We start from the raw sequence: 21,460 nt of genomic DNA, 5'->3' as shown, positions 1-21,460 counted from the left end.
TAATGAAGGTTTTCCACTATGTCTCAGTTTATCTATAATACATTTAAGCACCAAAATATTTTTTAAAAAGGTAAAAAAATATTTTTTACGGAATTATTTACTGAAGAACTGCACGATTATGAACATGTTACGGACTCTACATATTTGTCACGTTCGAGTATAGTTTGAATTATTGTTTATAGAGTGTAAACAACAACAATACTACCTCATTATTCAATAGTTACAAAGATAGAATCAACTGTTATGACTATTTTTTCATCATATATGTGAAAGGTGCCCACCTGGGGGGGGGGAGGGGCATGCCGCAGACTGTGCCATTGAAGTTTTTTTAGGGGGTGTTTTGAGAGGTATTTTTCTCATTTTTGGGGAGAGGTTTTTGATATTATGGGGGAGGGGGTCTGTGGGATATTTAGGGGAGGTGCACCCAAGCTCTAGGGGTGGGGGGGGGGGTTACCAGATTGAAGGTGGCCTCTTGTTGGAACAGACCAAGTGATATGTTGATTTCTTCAGTCTTGAATTTGATATTAGAAAAGATAGGTTTTAATGCAAATTTCACTAACAATTCAACTTTTATAGTAGAACCTTGGTTATCTGAAGTGATCAATACCGGACCATCTTCGGTAAGTCGAAATTTCGGGATAACTTTTTTTTGAGGGGGGGGGGGGGGGCGGGACATGTTAGGAAGAAAATGTTTTTAAGCCAATACTTTTTAAATTGCATTTTTAAAGTTAAGTTAAATTTTCTGTTAATTTAATTTAAAAAGGCAACATTTTTTGCTTCGGGAATCACATATATTTTTAAGCAACAAAATTTTATTCATTTCCGGTTCAAATAATTGCATTTAATTAATTAAATGTATGATCAGTCTCAGTCATGTATGGGACGAAAGATCTTATATTTTTGTTTAATGGCCCTAATATTAATGTACGAAATGGCATCTGACATGCCTTACTTTGTTCCTTTATTTTAACGTGAAAGTGATTTTTTTCTTTTTCTTTTTTGTACAATATATACTCCTATTTTATACTGGAAATTTTTCAAATGTCACACTGGAAATATACTGAAATTCGGGATCACCAGATCAGTCAACATCCCATAAGATAATAGGGTAAATTGGGGACTCGTTAAACCGGCCTTGATAATTTTAATACCCTTTTTTTTTAAATTTACGACCAACAAAAAGTAGCGCCTATAGTTCTACAATTCCTATAATGAAATCATATTGTACAGTTATTTCGAACAAATTTCAGAAACTGTTATTTTGGCTGTGCTACTTTTAATTGATTAACTCTCATAACTAAGCAACTTTATTTTTTTTAATGGTTTTCATGAAAAATGAAGCAATAAATTGAATTCCTCTGCTGAAATAAGTTTTTTTAGTTCTTAAGTATTAGCAGTTTATTTTTTGTTGTAGGGAAAAAATCAGGACAACTTTTTTTAGACCAAGTACCTGGGGTATGTTGCTTCACTTTTAGAAAACACACGAAAACTTTTAGAACAATTAAAAAAGCAATACTCCAGTATTAGCAATAGTGAAGTTGCTAAAAACACAAATTGTGCTGATTGTTGAAAAAGAGTAACAGTAAATGTTGGTCAATTTTAATTATATTGATCTTTAAACTTTGGTTTTTGATTCTAATCATAAAACATTTGTTTGGTACGAATGTTGGATAATATTTAACATTAAAATTGTAATAGAAGTTGAGTTCGTAATGTGGGGACACCGGGACTGTGGCAGGTTGGTTCACTTCACAAAGTTCTCTTAAAGTATTAATGGGGAAAAAGGTAATGAATTGAAAATTTTCTGGGATGGTGTGAAATATTTAACTCATGGTAGAAAATAAAATTACGAATTGAAATTTATGATGAGATAAAAAAAAGAAGAAAAGTAGAGAGCCAGACCAATGTGCCCTGACTCCCCCTATACACTTACTTGTTCAGTCAAAATTCTTCTGAAAGTCAAAGTTTTTTTAAAGTATAAGTTGTAATTTCCTTTAAAGGGCTACTTTTTTTTTTTTTTTGTGCAGGTTGTTCAAACATTTTGGTAAAGAAAGAGCTGTGTTGAAACGGTTGCCAAATGTAGAGTCCGTAACGTTTTGTAGAGTCCGTAACCAAATTTAGAAAATTAATTAAAAATACCGAATTTAAATAATCATGAAACTTATTTTAGAATATTGTAACACTATAGGTGAAGTTAGAAAACATTCAATTTAGTGACATAAAATGCATAAATAAAAATTTTAACAAAACTTTTCTTCTAATTATTGTTACGGACTCTACAATCACCATTTTCACAACTTATAATTTTTTTAACGAATGCTCTTTTTGATTAAAATTATTATATGTATTAGAGATAATCCTTTACTTTATTTGTCCCAAGCACCAGTTTTGGCTTAGAATTCGGTTCAAGTCACTATTGAAGAAAAATTCAATGTAGCGTCCGTAACGTTAAAAATTGTATTTTTGATGTTTTGATTGCGATTACATGGATAATATGAAGTAAATGAAGAAAAAAATATGACATGTGTGTCCTTTGGAATGTGCTTTTTTAATATATATAAAAATTTTAACCTTTTAACAAGTTTTGTTACGGACACACCTATGTCACAAATACCTTGGAATGCCCCTGACTATTAACATTACACATACTTGAATAAAGTTATGAATCAATATAACTGAGAGAACAGCTTGATGCAATATACCAACTGGAGTTCAAAACTATTGGTTAGGTGTAAATAATTCATTCAGCATAATTTCAAGTGCTAAGCAAAAGTTATTTCAACAATATAAAACAGAATCTATCGATTAATAGGCTAAAATTCAATAAGCATTGTTACATCCTCTATGCGATAATACTTTTAACCAGTCATGTTTTTTCTTTAGGGGTATATATACTCCCAGTAATCCATTACACACAATGTGTATGCAATCATATACATAATATATCATAGTATGAAAATTTTTGAAGCTTGAGGGTAAACGCTATATGTCTAAAAAATGTTTGAGAGTATATAGCGTTAATGGAGAACACTGCTTTTAACATGAAAATGTTTGTACTGATTAATCAGTTTCCAATGGCGGGTAGGTAAATCAGCAAAGCAGTGGATTACCAATTACTGCCGGAGTCTACTAATTACTGCCGGTTAACTAGGGAATTGCTAATTTTAACCTTTTGAAGTTCAGATTAAGGACCATGAAGAAATTAGGTACTTTTCCCAAGGAACAAACTGAAAACCTGGTTGGGATCATCAGGACCAAAAGTTAATACTCATGACAAAATATTTTTTATCAGGATAATCAGGACAATTAAGAAGCCTGCTGTAAGCAATTCAAGTAGACAAATGGAAAGCCTCATTTTAGTGTCATTCCAGCACTAATAAAAGGAATTGAAAAAAAATAGGCTTCATTCAGAAGTTTCCAAGTTTATAGACTCGTTCGTTCACAAACAAAAGAACAAATTTGACGGTAGCAGTAGGTAATCACAGAGTACAAACCTGTATCGGTTCAAACTATCATGAACTTGTGGATATTTTTATTAAAAAAGTAACATCGAATTATATATACGAATTGATACGTAGCGACAATACGACTTCCACCAATCTGTAAACAAACATCTGTTCGGTTTCCGCTGCCGTACAGTGACGTGAAAAACCCGTCAAACAGGTCACGTGAACCAGCCGGCATCCTAGCTGTGGAGACTAGGCTGCCAGCCAGCCGGCAGCCAAGTCTCGGCCGTGTTTACTATTGGTAGTAAATAATGACCGATAGTTATAAAATGTTTCTTAATCAAATTGTTTCGAATTAAAATTTTTACTGTGTTTCGTTATTTGAGGTATGCAAATATCGCTTTTAAAATTCTGGTAAAAATGTATCTGAAATGTCCCGAACATAGGGTACAAAACGTAAGTTTCACAAGACCTGTAATTTTTCTTACTATCATGCTTAAGCATCTTTAAATTTGAGAGCAATCGTTTTAAACTACCTGTCCAGTATTTTACTGAGTTATTAATAATGCAAAGCACTTTTCTTAAAAAAATTTTACAATGCGGAAAAACGAAGTATATGTGTCTCTATAGTATAACTCTTGTTAACAATTGCCGACGAGGGGCCTTGTAGATCTAATTGGAAACTAAAAGCCCGGCTCGGAATTGGAGTAGCATACAATTTTTATGGGAGGAAGGGTCCCAGGGGCAACCTAACTGACAAGTGCCTTGGCTCTTGGTGTTCCCTGCTCGTAAAAGAAAGTTTCATTTTTTTAATGTTATGTTCCCTTTCGTTTCAGAAATAAAAATACTGAGTTTCATTAATTTCTCCTGAACTTCTCTTTACCTTACATCTTTTAGCTTTTATTGTTTCAACCATTATAAACAATTTCATTCATTATAAAGACATATTATCAAAAAATACATCAAGTATTTGAAATACTTGAGTGGCATTCTCAAAATCCTACAGCAAAGTATGTAAGAATGGCTGTTAGTTGTTTTATACAAATACATTTTAACATGTATTTGTATTTTAGTTTCTCTTAGGTTCCTGTCCGCTGTGCAATTATATCGTCGGCACCATGCTTAACTAACGAAGGAAAAATCACATATTTCAAATTTTATGTTTGTTGTAGTACTCAAAAAGGGGCTACTGGTTATAACTGCTTCAAATGATAGTTTTCTTACTCTTAAAGTTGTCTATAAAAATTGAAACATTGAAAATAACTAAACACGTCAGGTCGAAAAAAATTATATTCAGTATTTTGGCTCTCCTGAAAAGTGCTAATTTTCATATTTGTTGGTTAAGCATGGTGCCCACAGTATTTTATTTCTTGATAGATCATTGATGTTGATTATTTTATGTTTGTTGTTATCAAAGAGTTGACTGGAGATGACATTTGATGCTTAATCGTTACATCTATTTTTCTCTTTTGATAGTTGACTAACTATACTGGGTGTCCTATAACTTAGTGTACAAACATGGAGAGGAGGTAGAGACAAAATAACAAATAACAATTACATAAAACATTGTCACATGCAATGCTGACCTGCTTCCTGCACACGGAGCCCAACACTGAAAACTTTCTTTTTTAAATTTTTTTTTTTAAATTTATTAACCACTCTTTTCATTTCCTTATGTTTTGAGGTTTATACCATGGTTAAGGGTTTAAGATGTAGAAATCCATCATTGGTAAGTTATGGTCAAAAAATATGGTGGTTTTATGTTTGCTAACAGCAAAATCTGTTTTGGAAAAAATTATAGTTGATTTGAGACATTTGTTGATTTCAAGTCAGCGGATTTAATGCTCCATTGCATTTCAGGTAAAAGCAAATACTTTGGGACTAGATATACGTCAGAAGTGGATAACAGCTTCGAAAACGCCCTTCGAGGCAGCAACTGCCCTCTCACTTTCAAAATGGCATTGCCCCCTCACTTTGCAGTTAAAAAACTAATAATCGATTGAAAAATGATTTTTTATATGGGGGGGATTGGCTTATTTCAAGAAAGTAAAGACTAAAAATTCAAAGTAATTAGACTTTTATTTTATTTCATGAAAAAGGAGCTTTGAATTGGAAGGGAAAAAATCTAATGTGGCAATCCATAGCAATTTTTGAGTCTATGTTCCACGTTTTTTGAAGTCGTGGAATCAGTAATATTATTTTTCAAAAATGCACAGCCTTGGATCACACTCCCTAACCCGACACACTTCTTTTCACCCCCCCTCACACTTTTTTGGTGCACCAGTTGCCTAATTCTGTTGGGTATCTGAGCATTTAGTGTCAATAGTACAATAGCAAAGTGCCTTGCTAGAAAAAAGTAGATTTATTTTGTATTGTAATATTAAAGAAATGATTAAAATAAAGTTTCTTTTTCTTTACTCTCAATTCAATAAGAAATATCAAGAGTGAATCATTGCTTTTATGGGCACCCACATGGGGAGGGGGGAGGGGCTCAAGCCCCCCTTTAGATATGAGAATTTCCTTGCTTTTAGTACCTTTCCTTTGCAAAAATGTAAAAACATTTCTTCTCCGTCCGTTAATGAATAAATTTTTAAAAATGTCAAATTATAATGATTCTAATCTGCACTGAAATCTGTTTCCATAGGGAAAATATCCTGCTAAACCATACGGAAAATATCTGAGCCCCCCCCCCCCCCTTAAAATTTTGCATATGAGCGCCCTTGATTGCTTTAGTAATAAAACTCCATTGTAAAAAAATTACGTGCTTGGAAACACTAGGGACCATGATTAAACACTTGATATTATATGAATTTAAAAAAAAACAAACGTTTTCTAAAAAGTTTTTATGATGAATTATACAATTGATTCTCTATGAAGGGATATTCAAGGGACCACAAAAAATCATCCTTAAGTAGAATGCGTCCTTGAATATAGCATTCTTCTAAAACTACAGTGGAGCATCCGGGACCGTAAAAAGTAGTCTTTAAATAGAGAAAGTCGTTAAATAGAGCATCATTAAACAGAGAACCAACTGTATATATATTTTTTATATTTTATCATTCTTTGGAAATGCTATTATATTTTCAGGAGATATGATGCGTAAGAATTCAGGGTGTATAAAGAAATAATGTCTTCAGAATTGTCAAGTAAACCTGGTCTTGCTGCAGAGCAAGCCGAGATATCTCCCTTAAATGGCTTGGCATCAGTTTCCAACACTGAACTCAGTGCCATCAAAGATGACTCTTCATGCTGTGCAGAAACTAAAGAAAGTTTGGTTGTGCAGTCAGAAACTCATGCATTGTTTCAAATATTTTCTGACATTCATCAACAACGAATGATAGATATTGACAAAAATGAGTCTTTTGATTTGAACAGGAAAAATGAAGTAAGTATTAAATTTTTTCATCATGTGTAAAGCTCTAATGTTTCCAGTATGTTTTTTCCCAAATTTTTACTACGGTGAAATCTCATTACAGGGAATACCGATACAATGAAATATTCGTTACAAAGAACAAAATGTTTGGTCCCGATTTTAAAACCCATTAAGATAATGTATAAAAAAAATTTCATTTTAACAAAGTGATTTTTTAAAAAAATTCCTTACAACTAACTGTTTATCTCAACGTCGGTTTGAATATTTTACACTTAATGCTGTTCATACAGAAACTAGAAAAAGACTTTCACAAGTCTTAACCTGAAAATTTTGTTTGTGCTTACGAAACAGAGCCATTCAAGGTAGAAAGTCCGCTCATACTGAGACGTAAATTGATGTGTCACAATAAAAGCCGGTGTCGAGTCATCACAGTCGATTTTTGCGCACCAAACGTAAGGCACTCTGCAAACTCGCAAAGGGTTCAACAAGTTTTCAACTTTAAATGTGATCAGTATAAGTGAAGTTCATAACTTAGTATCTTTTATAATGTCTTGTGGGACCAAATCTCTTGTACAAATGAAAATTCCACCTTTTTGTTATGATGACCAATGAAAAAAGTTCAGTGCATTTTAGATCATTAGTAATGGTAAATGTTGCAGATCTAATTATATTGGAGTGTAAATTTGCAAAATTAAAACACTTTTATAAAAATGCAGCAAGTTTTAAGACAGTTCCGTTACAAGGAATATTCCGTTACAACAAAATATTTTATCGGTCCCTTGAGTTTGTTGTAACGGGATTTCACTGTATTTATTCCTATAATAATCGTAATACGTACAGTGGCATGACCTCTTTCAGATATCAAATTATATTTTTGGTCATTTTAAAAAGTTAAAGTATTGTTTCCATGAAATTATAATTTTACTGTAAAAATCTGTAATTTCCAAGTTTTTTCCCCGCATGCAAAACTATGATTATAATCCAAACAATATTTAAAATATATATTCTTTTGCAAGTAATTCCCTCATACAATGTAATGCTTATTGAAAAAATTAATACAAAGGAATCCTTTTCTGCACAAAAGTATGCTTTCTTTTTATTTCAGTTCTTTAATGTGCAGTATCTGCTGATTTACTACTAAATGAACAGGTTGTTGTAGTACATAGCTTTTTCTTTCACTTTGATTGGCCCATTTCTAACCTAATTGATCAACTGTAGTATATAGTAAGAAGTTTAGAGAAAAACATTAAACAGCAGGTATTGAATTTTTCCGCTGTTTTGCAGAGATCCAGTTTTTAAAAGCTTTCTGACTATTTTTTGGAATGGATTGAAATCCTGACTTAAATTATGTGGGGGCATTTGTGTAGGCAGGTCTTGATCTGCCTGCCCTCAGACCCCGCAAAGCGGTGGGGGGGGGGGGGGGCGGGGCATGACCTTAAAGGAGCCCAACAACCCAAGAAATTGAAAAAAAAAAAAAAAAAAAAAAAACTAGTACTAAGACTTTTCACATTGCAAATATACACTGCTGTCCTCTGGAGAGCGGCCCTATCGATTTTGTTGCAGGAGGCACAAAATTTAGATCCGGGTCTGTGTAGGCTTTTGTCTCAACCAGAGCTAGATAATGTAGACGCATGCGTGCACACCGTGCACGGAGACATACGCTGACGTGCGGATACATCACAGCAGAGTTGCACGTCATCTGATAATCATAAAAGTTCATACTCTTTACTTCTAATTTGTTTAAAATTGATATTGATATTATTTATTTAGATTGTAAAAATGATTACCAGATAGTATATACACCCGTGCGTTTGTTGGATGTATTCGCTGCTGTGTATATGCTTTCGCTGCAGGCATCGCATGTCGCAATAATTGTTGGGCTAAATGCCTTTATTTTTGTTTCTTGAAAGATTTCACCAATATTGTTTAAAAAAAAAAAAAAAAAAATTTGTAACTTACCTTTTGCTATTCCGGGAAAAACCTTGCACGGGAAATCCCATCCACCTGCCACTGACACTCAAATGTTTGAGTTTGAATCAGAAGTGTTCGGAAAAATATGTGGCACGCTATGATTGGTTGCCGTCATTCGGCAGAAGTCGGTAAACTTCCGACAAAGCACATGTCGATCACATAAGATAACCTGTTGAGGTGTTGGGTGCTGAATGTCGAATTAAATGAGAGTTGTGCAACCTGCAAGCTGTGTTTTCCTGGGTTGAGCTGTTCTTGCAATATGCAAATAAGGTAACGTCACATTGTTACGAGCACGGTCGGATCTGGCCATAAATACTCGGACCGGCCGTAGCTCGATCTCTCTCTCACTTGTCTTCTCGTTTTGTGTTGTTTGTGTATGTGTTCGTCCATGTCCTCATAAAGTTTTTGCTACTGGCCTCTCAGGGGAGGTCGGATTTTTCCGAATGATTCGTCATTGATGCCCCCCAGTTTTTGGAAGCGCGTGCTGTTATGATGTTCATAAAAATGAAAAGTTATAGTCCAACTTAAGTGGGTTGTTTGGTCTTCAATGCAAAGAAAAGGATCGAGTCCATCTTCAATATTTTCCTGGATATGGTGAATTTGACTCCTGAGGTATGAACTGACCTGCGTGCAATTATGGGGAAATTGCGATGCCTTCCTTCTACCTGTGGGGAATTCACTGTGGAACGCCGACAGAACTTTTGACATCTGCATGGACTTATTGTAAGATCTTTTTGACCTAGCATAATTTAATATTTTTGAGGACTGAACTATTGTAATGTAACTATTTTATAATACATGTTAAATAAATGTTTTCAATGTTAAAAAGTGATTCATGTTTTATTTTCTTCGGGCAGACCACTCCCTCAAAATTCAGTTGGAAATGAGTTGCCTAATTTTCAGCTTAGCTGTTGGCTATTAACTCTATAACATCTAAATTATATCCAACAAGTGGTAGCAGAGTCGTGTGGTTGACCTGCCCGGAGAAAATTGAATCATTTTTTATTATGGAGAAAGATTATAGAAATGTCGAGAAGTTCGGCTCCCATAATTGGGCTACCTGGTCCAAAGACATAAAAATGGTGCTCATAGAAAGGGATTTATGGGAGGTTACCCAAAAGAAACAAGAAGGGGAATTAACTAGTGCTGACAGAAAAAGATGTGGCCAAGCTTTAGCCATCATCTATTTAAATTTAGAAAAAGACATAAAAAGGTTAATTGATAATTTGGAAGATCCTAGTGAAGCTTGGAAAGCCCTTAAGACAAATTTTGAACCCCCATCTTTGGCCAGAGTAGCCGTACTATGGGAATCCTACTTCTCTTGCAAAATGCAAGAAAGTGAAACGGTGGGATTATTCGCTTCAAGGTTGGGGGGAATTTTTAGCCAATTAGTCGAAAATGGATATATTATGGAAGAAAAACTCAGAACTTTTCAATTGATACGGCATTTACCTTCAAGTTTCAGCAGTATTGTTCAAGCCATCTACAGATGGGAAGAAGAGAGATTTACTTTCTCTAAAGTAAAAGACGAACTACTGGCTGAGGAAGGCAGGATTAGGTATTTGGCCGAAGAGCCTAATGTAGAAAATTCGGCAATGTTTTCAAAACCCGGAAACTCCGGAATGGCAAATGGTAGGAGTAAATTTCTTGTTAAAAATAAAGTTTGTTGCATTTGTAAAAAGAAAGGGCATATTGCGTCGAAATGTTGGAGCCGTAACAAAGTAAAACAGGATAAGAATTTTTAATTCAAAACCAAAGAAGACCCTCAGGCAGGAATGTTTTGTTCCGTAGATGAAAACGAAATTTCTGCAAACACTACCTACCCAAAATGTGAGGATACATGGCTATTGGATAGCGGCAGTACATCTCATTTTTGTCGAGATAAGTCATTGTTTGCCGAACTAGAGCCTGTACAAAACACACAAATGGAGGTAGCTGTAGGAAACGTGAAGCGCAAAGTAGAGGGCATTGGGAAAGTAATTTTTAAAATTGAATCAGATGGAAAATTAGTTACCATCACCCTCAATAATGTTTTCTATGCTCCAACACTGCGACGCAACCTAATTTCTGGTTCTTGTATAGACAGACAGGGCTATAAGCTTAAATGGTTGCCCGGAAAGATCTGTGTTTTTAATCAAGAGAATGTTAAACTATTTACAGCAAATTTAATAAATAAACTTTACCATGTTAAACCAAATTTTTATATTGATTGTGAAAATGTTAATTATACAAAAGTTTTTAGGACCAAGGACCCGTCTGAAGGGGCCAATATGGTCAGTGTTGATATGGAAAAATGGCATAGGAGGTTTTGCCATATAAATATGGAAAGTATCACCAAAACGAGTAAACTTGGTGCAGTCCAGGGACTAGAGATTAAGAAGGGGCAAAAACCCAATTGTGACCCTTGTCAATTGGGAAAAATGAGGAAGTGCTCTTTTAAATCTATGCCAGAAAGACGTACTAACTCTGCACTTCAATTGCTCTACATGGACCTGATGGGACCCCTTCAGACCGAGTCCTTGGGGGGAAAGAAATATATTTTTATAATTATAGATGATTTCTCAAGAAAATCATATGTTTTCTTTTTAAGAGCAAAAAGTGAGGCATTTAATGCTTTTGTCAACTTTCAAAAAAGGACTGAAAGATTCCTGAACTCAAAGATTTTGGCTATCTGTTCCGATAACGGAACAGAATTTGTTAACAAAGATTTTGAGAACTATCTCACCAATCAGGGAATAAAGATAGAGCGGACCAACTCCTACACCCCACAAATGAACGGGGTTGTAGAAAGATACAATTTAACCATAATGAATGGTGTGAGGTCTATGCTCAATGGTTCTGGATTGGGGGACGAGTTTTGGGCTGAAGCCGCTCTTTGTTTTAATTATGTAAGGAATCGGACAGTAATAGGAAATATGGACAAAACCCCTTTTGAACTGTTTTCTGGGTGTAAACCTTCAGTGAGACACCTACGTATTTTTGGGTGTACTGCCTATGTAGGTCAGCCTAAGTCTAAACTAAAAAAGTTAGGTATGAGGGCTACCAAGGGGATCATGGTCGGATACACCTTACGTACCAAAGGATACAGAATCTGGGATCCTGAAAACAGAACAGTCACAGAGACTATTAACGTAAAGTTCAATGAAAATGAAAAATGGGGGGAATTAAAAGTCCAAAATAAAAATGAGAGAAAATTTAACTTTATCAGGCCTATGAGTGAAGTTCAACTTGAACAGGAAATCCAGGAGAGCATTGAGGAGACTCCCTGTGAAAAAATTAAATGGGTTAGAGAAGCCAAAAAGAGAAAGACCGGGGATAGGACTGATATTTATTATACAATTGCCGGTAAAAATAAAGTAATATTAAATTCACTAAAACAGGTTTTAAAATATTGTAGTGAAAATAAAATAGAATATAAACCAAAACTTTTTGACTTTTTAACTAAAAATCCAACAGTAGGGGAAATCTGTGACGAGAGTGAAAGTTTGGGAGAAGGTGAAGAAGCAAGTTTAGTGGAAATTTCTATACCGAATTCGTATAGGCAATGTATCACTACCCCCGAGGTGGACAACTGGAAACTGGCCATGGAATCTGAATTAGATGTCATTAAGCAAAGAGAGGTGTGGGACCTTGTACCTCCACCAGAGGAGAAACCAATTTTGGGAAATAGGTGGGTCTACGACCTCAAGGTATGACAAATGACAGGGGTGAAATTGTAAGATACAAGGCCAGATTGGTTGTGAGGGGGGACCGTCAGTCAATTGAATCATATTCTGAATTTTTTAGCCCAGTAATTGAGTTTTCACTTGTGAGAGTTTTCTTTTCTATTTTTATATGTCTTTTAAAATGGTGTCACTCACAAATTGATGTAAAAAATGCTTACCTATAAGCTGACTTAGAGGAACAAATCTACATGAGACAACCAGAGGGTTTTGTCAGTAAAAGCCACCCTAATTTTGTCTGTAAATTGAAGAAGTCTCTCTATGGACTACACCAGTCCGGAAGAAACTGGTTCTTAGAAATAGACAGTGTTCTTTGTGGTTTTGGTTTTCAAAAATTAAAAGGATGTAATTGTGTATATCACAGAGACAAAGACACTTTTCTTCTTATTTATGTAGATGATATAATAATTCTAGCAAAAAATGAAAATTTAATTAAAAAGGTAATTAATGAAATTAAAAGTATGTATGATATTAAAGAAATGGGGAAAACCAGAAAGCTACTGGGGATTGAATTTGTGGAAGATAAAAATAATCTTTTTATTCACCAAAGCTCTTACATTTCGAAGGTCTTGGGGTTATTCTCCGATTACTATGTGCCAAATTCAACCCTCCCAATCTCAAAGGGTACAGTTTTGTCGAAAGACGACTGCCCGAAAACTGAGGAAGAAAAAAGGGAAGCAGAAAAGCTCCCATACAGAAATTTGTTGGGTTGTATGGCATACATAGCGGGAAAGACCCGGCCTGACATCTCTTATGCGGTGAACATTTTTTCCCAATTTCAAGCAAATCCCGGAAGGAAGCATTGGGATTTTCTATTAAGATTGCTAGGATATTTAAAGTATACAATATCATACAAACTAAATTCAAGCTCAATCAGTAGTGTAGATCTACGGGGATTTTCCGACTCCGATTATGCCGCTAATCGAGAAGATAGAGTCTCAATGGGGGGATCAATTTTGTGTATTGATCGGGTCCCAATTAATTGGAGAACATTTAAACATAAATGTGTTGCGTTATCCACAATGGAAGCAGAATATATTTCACTTGGTGAAACTGCAAAAGAAATGGTCTGGCTGAAGAGAATAATTGCAGAAATAAGTGAATTAAATATTGAAAACCTCCAGCTTAGGGATACAGTCATTTATTGTGATAACACGGCAACAATTGATTTTTCTAAGTCTCCCATTGAGAATTCCTGTACAAAACACATTGATGTAAGGTACCATTTTTTAAGAAATTTAATTGAGCAAAAGATTTTTTTGATTAAATATGTGAGGAAAAATGTAAACATCGCGGACATTTTCACTGAACCCCTATCTAAGAATTGTTTAAATAAGCTTTGTAAAATTATATTTAATTGGGATTAACTTAAAAGAGGGGGGCGTATCAAATTTTTGAACTATTTTTCAAATGTATCTTTTGTAAATATAATGTGAATGTAGTTAAGTGTTTTTTAATGTATATAATGTGGTTTTTGATGAAATTCCTTCAAGAGGGGGGAACTTGTTGGGCTAAATGCCTTTATTTTTGTTTCTTGAAGGATTTCACCAATATTGTTTAAAAAAAAAAAAAAAGTTTGTAACTTACCTTTTGCCATTCCGGGAAAAACCTTGCACGGGAAATCCCATCCACCTGCCACTGACACTCAAATGTTTGAGTTTGAATCGGAAGTGTTCGGAAAAATATGTGGCACGCTATGATTGGTTGTCGTCATTCGGCAGAAGTCGGTAAACTTCCGACAAAGCACATGTCGATCACATAAGATAACCTGTTGAGGTGTTGGGTGCTGAATGTCGAATTAAATAAGAGTTGTGCAACCTGCAAGCTGTGTTTTCCTGGGTTGAGCTGTTCTTGCAATATGCAAATAAGGTAACATCACATTGTTACGAGCATGGTCGGATCTGGCCATAAATACTCGGACCGGCCGTAGCTCGATCTCTCTCTCACTTGTCTTCTCGTTTTGTGTTGTTTGTGTATGTGTTCGTTCATGTCCTCATAAAGTTTTTGCTACTGGCCTCTCAGGGGAGATCGGATTTTTCCGAATGATTCGTCATTGATGCCCCCCAGTTTTTGGAAGCGCGTGCTGTTATGATGTTCATAAAAATGAAAAGTTATAGTCCAACTTAAGTGGGTTGTCTGGTCTTCAATGCAAAGAAAAGGATCGAGTCCATCTTCAATATTTTCCTGGATATGGTGAATTTGACTCCTGAGGTATGAACTGACCTGCGTGCAATTATGGGGAATTTGCGATGCCTTCCTTCTACCTGTGGGGAATTCACTGTGGAACGCCGACAGAACTTTTGACATCTGCATGGACTTATTGTAAGATCTTTTTGACCTAGCATAATTTAATATTTTTGAGGACTGAACTATTGTAATGTAACTATTTTATAATACATGTTAAATAAATGTTTTCAATGTTAAAAAGTGATTCATGTTTTATTTTCTTCGGGCAGACCACTCCCTCAAAATTCAGTTGGAAATGAGTTGCCTAATTTTCAGCTTAGCTGTAGGCTATTAACTCTATAACATCTAAATTATATCCAACAATTTTGTTGACCTTCAGGTAGACCAACGGATGTGGACAGGGGCGGATCCAGAAATTTTTGTAAGGGGGGGTCAAGTTTCAATGGCTTCAGCATGTTATACCTATGTAAAAGGTGTCAGTTAAACAGGGGTGGCTATACCCCCAAGAATAATGGTGCACACCCTCATAAGGAACGGAGCACCCCTTCCCCAAATGAGATCAAGACCCTTTCAAATGGCACCCCCACCCCTTAAATTTGTCGATACCTGCGCCATGGATCCTACTGCTTCTTTTGAAAATGACCAAAAAACTCAAAATAGCAATAGCCCAGTAATCAAACTCAGCCAATCCATTGAACTATGACTCCGCTTAGAAGAAACACCTAACACAAGCAAGGAAGTAAAAAAAAAGTTAACATTGATTCCTGTACTAATTTTTCGGATCTAAAAAATTGAAGTTTAACATCAATCATAGTAAAATTCTTATCACAGGGGGGTCAGCTGACCCTTTGACCCTCCCCTGAATCCACCCCTGGATGTGGAATGGTAAGTTCGGGAGAAATGAAGCAATGGAAACTGAATTTCAATTTGAATAACATTTTATTCAAAACATGTGTAAAATGTAAATAGGCAAAAACAATCAAACGTTTATAAAAAGCACATCCCTATTGACTATTCAAATATAATAATACCCCCACCCCCCTCCAACAAACAAATATCACAGAGAAATATCACAAGATTCAGTTACTGAAAAAAACCATCAACAGTTCTAAAACGTTCCTAATATTTTCTTAAAAATTTACCCTACGCCATGCCACAACGATGGTAGCTGTCCTGAAAACTATTTAAAGATTCATACCCCTGGAAGTCCATACTTTAAACTTGGCAAACATAACTACGAAGGCAATATCCATCTGTCGGATGTTCAGATCAGACGAGTTGAAAACGTCCTCTCGTGAACAGCAGACCAAAATCCATGGTCAATCAATCCCAGGCGCACCCATGCCACAGAAGAAGCAGCATAGGAAATTATTTGCCCAGCTTCAAGAAAACAGGAACCTTCCACTAGCAGAGGTTGCCTCACCATATAGTGGATTCAATCCAGTCCGACCGGCTCCGTAATCGGGTATATGCCAGACGAACCTTCCAGCCCTGTTAGGTCTAATACTTAAAAGAAACATCAACTCTTTTATATTCCTAAAAAAAAACTCCTTCGTTACTTGTAGGGCACTGTTTTAGAACATCCTGCACTTTTAGCAGGCTATCGAATCTTGTTACTACATATCTCAAAACCTCCACGTCCTCTGCGTGGATAAATCAATCTATTGAGCACACATGCTCAAATCAAAACACACCGTCTGCAGAACGGAACCAGATCATAAGAGGATGATTGATTGATTTACTTTCTATTTAAACCATCTCTGTTACCCCCAAGCAATGACGTGACGTCGTCAAAATTTACATCTGTTGCATCTCAAAGCAACTCACAGTTAATCCTTTAACTGTTGCTATTTTAAATTATCTTTTTTTGACTGCTACCAGCAAAAAGATCCTCAACTCTTGAGGCCTGACGTCACATCCGCCGATGGGCAAAACACGTGATTGACTTGTTGGGTGTTTAGTCACATTTCTATACTCTCGGGGTTTACGCACGCCGGTCTTTCAACAACATTTAAAACAGGAATGTATTTCTAGGACAGTTTGAGTGAACAAGTAAGTTTTAAACAATTTAAAATACATTCTAGCTTTTTTATGAATCTCTCCAAGAACCAAAATAAATGGCTTTTGCCAACAAAGTTTTTACTCTTCATTTCTGATTTGTTTTAAACTGATATTATTTAATTAATTTGTAAAAAATATTAATAGATAGTATATACGCAAGCGCGTAAGGTGAATATATTCGCTGCTGTGCGGATACATTCATTGTGAGCTCGTGTATCTCGTGATAATTGTTCAAGTTCTTCTAATTTGTTTAAAATTAATATTGGTAATGTAAAACGTAGTAATCATAACTAAATAATATAGATGGACGCAGATACATTCGCTGCTGTAAGAAATTATTTCGTGCTGTGTGGATACATTCATTGCGGACATGTGCATCTTGCCATAATCGCGAGTAATGTTCTAGTTTCCCACCTGTCCTTTTTCCCTTCAGTAAAAAAATTACTAAAATGTTAATTCTCCCTTCTTTTCTCCTATTCATCAAGTGGTGATAACTGAGCAATTCTTTTCATGTTGCTTCGTATTTCTTTTTTTCCTCTTTTTTTTTTTGGCGCTCATATCAAATCACAAAAGCACCTGTGGCTTTAAAGCTTATGATATGGGGCCAGCAAGTTCATACATGCCGTATTTTTGGAAGTTTGCATCACACCTGGCGTAAGCGCCGCGCTTTAAGTTTAACATACAATGTGAAAGAAAAGTTATTTCTGTTTTTTTTTTTTTGATGATATCGAGAACGCAGTTTAAACAGATTAAATATTTCAAAAAAACGAATTTCTCAACAACTTACTGATAGTTAATTACCCTAAATCCAACAACTATGGACTTTGCCAAATTTCAGATTTTTGCCGAAAATTTTGACATTGCACATGAAAAAAACTTTGAACGATCACCTTTATGGATGTTTAAAAAAGTTATGAACTTACTTTAAAATAATTACAGGATAAACTCGCTTAAATTTCTGCACTTTAGTCCAAGCAAGGAAGCTTAAAGCAAGAGATTCTATTATACCACAAAGTAAAAATTCCGCAAATTTTCTCAATCTATACTTGAAGATTTGGACATTTTCCTGAATTTAGTTCAATCCTTTTAACTAAAAACTAAAGCTATAAAACACATTCTGCCATAATTTATTATCTTCCCGTTAATTAAAGACTTAATTATAGTAGAAGCTAAACTGTGCAAAAAAGGCGGGACACGCCGATTGTGAATTCATCACCATTTTGCATAGCTTGGGGAAAAAAAGCGTGTTTAATAATGCTACCAGAAATTCAAAAGGAAAATTTGTTATTTTTTATACAAAACACATTTTGAACACAATTCCGATTATTTCAAAGAAATTTCCAAACATTTTATTTTCCTTCTTTTCAAAATAGTTTATTTTCTGTCAAATGTTGTGAACTCTAAAAAAAAAAAACATTGTATACGCTGCACCTGCTGTATCCGCCACATAGGCCATTTATAAACTTTTTTCTTGTGAACGCTGCGGTGCTTAGGCCCAAAAATACAGTATAATTTTGGAATCCCTGTGAGCATTGGGCTATTAAGGGACCAAAGGCAGATGGGGGACTTGCTCCTAGTGGTATCTCTCATTTTCATAAATAACATTCTTGCTACTAGATTTATTGCACTTGTTTTTGTCCCCTCCCTCAACAGAGCATTTCCAAGAAGCAGCAAATAGCTAGTTTTTCCTTTATTCTCAGAAATTTTGGAATCCTATTGATTTCTTGACTTGACAGCTTTAGAAGAGAAAGGTCCCACCAATGTATAATCTGCAGTGGAGATATAATTCCCAAAAATATGTGAGCTTACAAATGCAAAGACGAATGCTGCTAAAAGAAGCTTAGTTTTAAAATTTTGAAATTTAACTTAGGTCTTTGCATCCATTGGCTCACATAGTGGGCATGATTCCTTTTAACCTCAAAGCATAACCTGCAATTATTTGCAATTTTGTGCTTTATAACGTTGTTTTAGTGAACAAACTTTTTAAAAATGTATTTATTTCTTATGATTAAAAATGTTTTTTTTTTTTTTTTGGAATCCGACCCCTTCCCCTCCCCGTTTTTTTATTTATTTTTTTTTTTTTTTACATGATAGGCAATTATTAGCTTGCAGATACTTTTGAATTGTGTGCACAGATACTTTATATTTTTATCAGACTCTGGTCTCAACTTCCAAACCAATATCTACAAAACAAAATTAATGTCTTGAAATATTTCCCTTTGAATTCAACAGCAAAATCAGTAAATTAAAGAAATTCTCTCCCCCCCCCCCTCTCAAAAAAAAACTTGCATGCTTCTTGTTTTTTTTTTTTCTCCTTTACATTTAACTGGATGGGTTAATCCAGTTATAGAATAAGTGCAAAAATGAATTATTGTATTGAAAATCAATTATTAAAGCTTCTTTTGAAATTCTTCTAATATCTGTAAAAAAAATTTTAAGCTTATTGCACTTCGTTTTTTTTATAGGAAAAACTTACAATTTTGCAGTCATATGTTGATCAGCTTCAAGAGCAGAATTTTGTTTTGATCTCCACACTTTCAGAATTAGAAAAGGAAATGCATCAGAGAGTTAAACAAATGGAAAAACGCCTAAAATCAAGTGCAAAAACCACAATGGTAAGAATTGTTTCTTTGAAAAATTCTTTATAAATGTTCTGTGTTGTGTTAAATTTGTCCCCCAAGTATATTATTGTATGTATGAAGTAAGTAACCGTTTTTTTATTAAGTTTTCAGTTACCAATTACATACTTATTTAAAATTTTTATTAGTGTTTTCCACTTTTATGTATTTTTCTTGGTGTAAGATAAATACTTTTTTTGAGTTCAAATTGTTTTATGTATTTCTTACTGTTGTTAATAGGTGCATTTTAAGGTATACATTGAAATAATACTTGAAAATTTGGGAAGGATAGTGTGTGACTTGAATGATTAAAACATGTTTGAGAATTATGTACAGTATTTGAGTCTTTCATTTTATTCTATTACATTTCAGAGAAATAGCTTGATTTAAAATATGTTGCATTTATAACCAAATGGCATCTCAAATTGTTTTTATACTAGAGTTGATCCAAAAGTAAGGTTCCCATCAATTTTACAAATATACAGCACTGTCGATTCTCATTGAAATTTACATCGTTGGAAAGAAAAAACGTTTCTCTATTTTTATACATAATTGCCATCTTTTCCTGTGCATTGTTGTCAATGGTACCTTAACTTCCATATCAAGTGTCACAGAATTCCACCGCTAACCCGTTGAGCAAGCGTTTCACCCCTTTTTTGACTTTGTCCTCACCCCGGAAACAATGGCCATCAAAGTGTTCCTTAAACTTAAGAAACAAGTGGTTTTCACTAGGCTGGAGCTCCGAACTACAAGCAAGAACAGAATGGTTTGTTGCCTGTCCTGTCCCACTCTGGCGGTGGAATTCTGTGACACTCGATACAGAAGTTAAGGCACTGACAACAATAATGCACAGAAAAAGATGGTGATTATGTATAAAAATAGCGAAACGTTTTTTCTTTCTACCGATGTAAATTTCAATGAGAATAGACAGTGCTGCATATTTGTAAAATTGATGGAACCCTTACTTTTGGATCAACCCTTGTAATTCTTGGATTAAAAAAGAAACAATCAGCATCTTAAGAAAATATGATAGCTGCTATAGGCTTTAAAACGAACTTGCCAGTAAATAAAAGGTATGCTTGTCATTTGAATCAAGAAAATTTGTAAGAAAGGTTGTTCAACATAATTAAGGTTACGATTTATTTTTTCCTCAAAACGGGACATCTAAATGTTTCTGGCACCTGCCTGCAGTGGCGCACCCAGGGGGGTAGCTAAGGGGCTTAAGCCCCTCCCAGAAGCATGAAGACGAATCCCCTTGACCAAAGGGAGCCTAAAATTGCATTTTTTAGCCTTGAGTTTTAGAAATTTTCCAGGAGAGAGCACTCATTCTCCAATTCCCATCTTAATTTCACCAAAGATAACTTTAATTTTTTTCATAGACTTTAAATTCGAAAAATTTCCGAGGGAGAGCTACTTACCTCTCCTTCTCCTCCAACTGGTACAAATATAGCCTAAAGTGAGTTTTGGGAACTTTATTTTCAAAGTATTTCCAGTATAGAACTTCCGCATTTTCCTCCTTTGTGTATCATCTCCAAAAGATAGCTGCAAAATCAGTTTTAAATCGGAGAACTCCTGAATAGTCCATGCTGTATCCCTTGGTACACCAAAGATAGTTAAAAATTGTCTCTTTTTAGACCCTCTATATCGAAAATGTTTCTAGATGAACCCTTGAAACCACCGAACATAGCATGAAAATGTATTTTTTGGACCAATTTCAAAGCATTACCGAGGTACGCAGCCCCCCCCCCCATCAATTTTCTAATATCTCAGCAAATAGTCTACATTTGCGTTTCTATACATTCAATTTGAAAACATTTCTGGGCGGAGCCCTGAACCCTGACTCTCTTCCCGTAAGGTAGCCAAAAATGCATTTTTAAAACATAAGTTTCTAAAAAATTTCCTGTTGAGAGCCCCCTAACTTCACTTTCACGTCACCACAATTGCATAAATCTTCAATTTTTTAAATAAATTTCGGAATTTAGAAATTTGAATTTAGCAATGTTCTCGAGGGGGAAAGCCTTCTCATCTTCCCTTAATACCCCTAAAATTTCATTTTTAAGGCTTCACTTCAGAAATTTTTCG

The 21,460-nt window shown here is 34.9% G+C and overlaps 1 protein-coding gene across 1 annotated transcript in view; it reads left to right on the top strand.

Annotated features, from left to right (window-relative positions):
• The first annotated feature begins 3,753 nt into the window (after positions 1–3,753).
• Positions 3,754–21,460, top strand: part of LOC129218733 (uncharacterized) — a 126,435-nt gene continuing 108,728 nt past the window's right edge. The window contains exons 1-3 of the mRNA XM_054853056.1: positions 3,754–3,902; positions 6,534–6,831; positions 19,226–19,375. Coding sequence (XP_054709031.1) covers positions 6,574–6,831; positions 19,226–19,375 — 408 coding nt within the window. The 5' untranslated portion in view covers positions 3,754–3,902; positions 6,534–6,573. The remainder of the gene's footprint in view (positions 3,903–6,533; positions 6,832–19,225; positions 19,376–21,460) is intronic.

The sequence above is a fragment of the Uloborus diversus genome, chromosome 3, assembly GCF_026930045.1.
Source record: "Uloborus diversus isolate 005 chromosome 3, Udiv.v.3.1, whole genome shotgun sequence".
NCBI classification, from domain to species: domain Eukaryota; kingdom Metazoa; phylum Arthropoda; class Arachnida; order Araneae; family Uloboridae; genus Uloborus; species Uloborus diversus.
The sequence above is the reverse complement of the archived record's forward strand: the minus strand, read 5'-3'. Positions and strand labels throughout refer to the sequence as shown.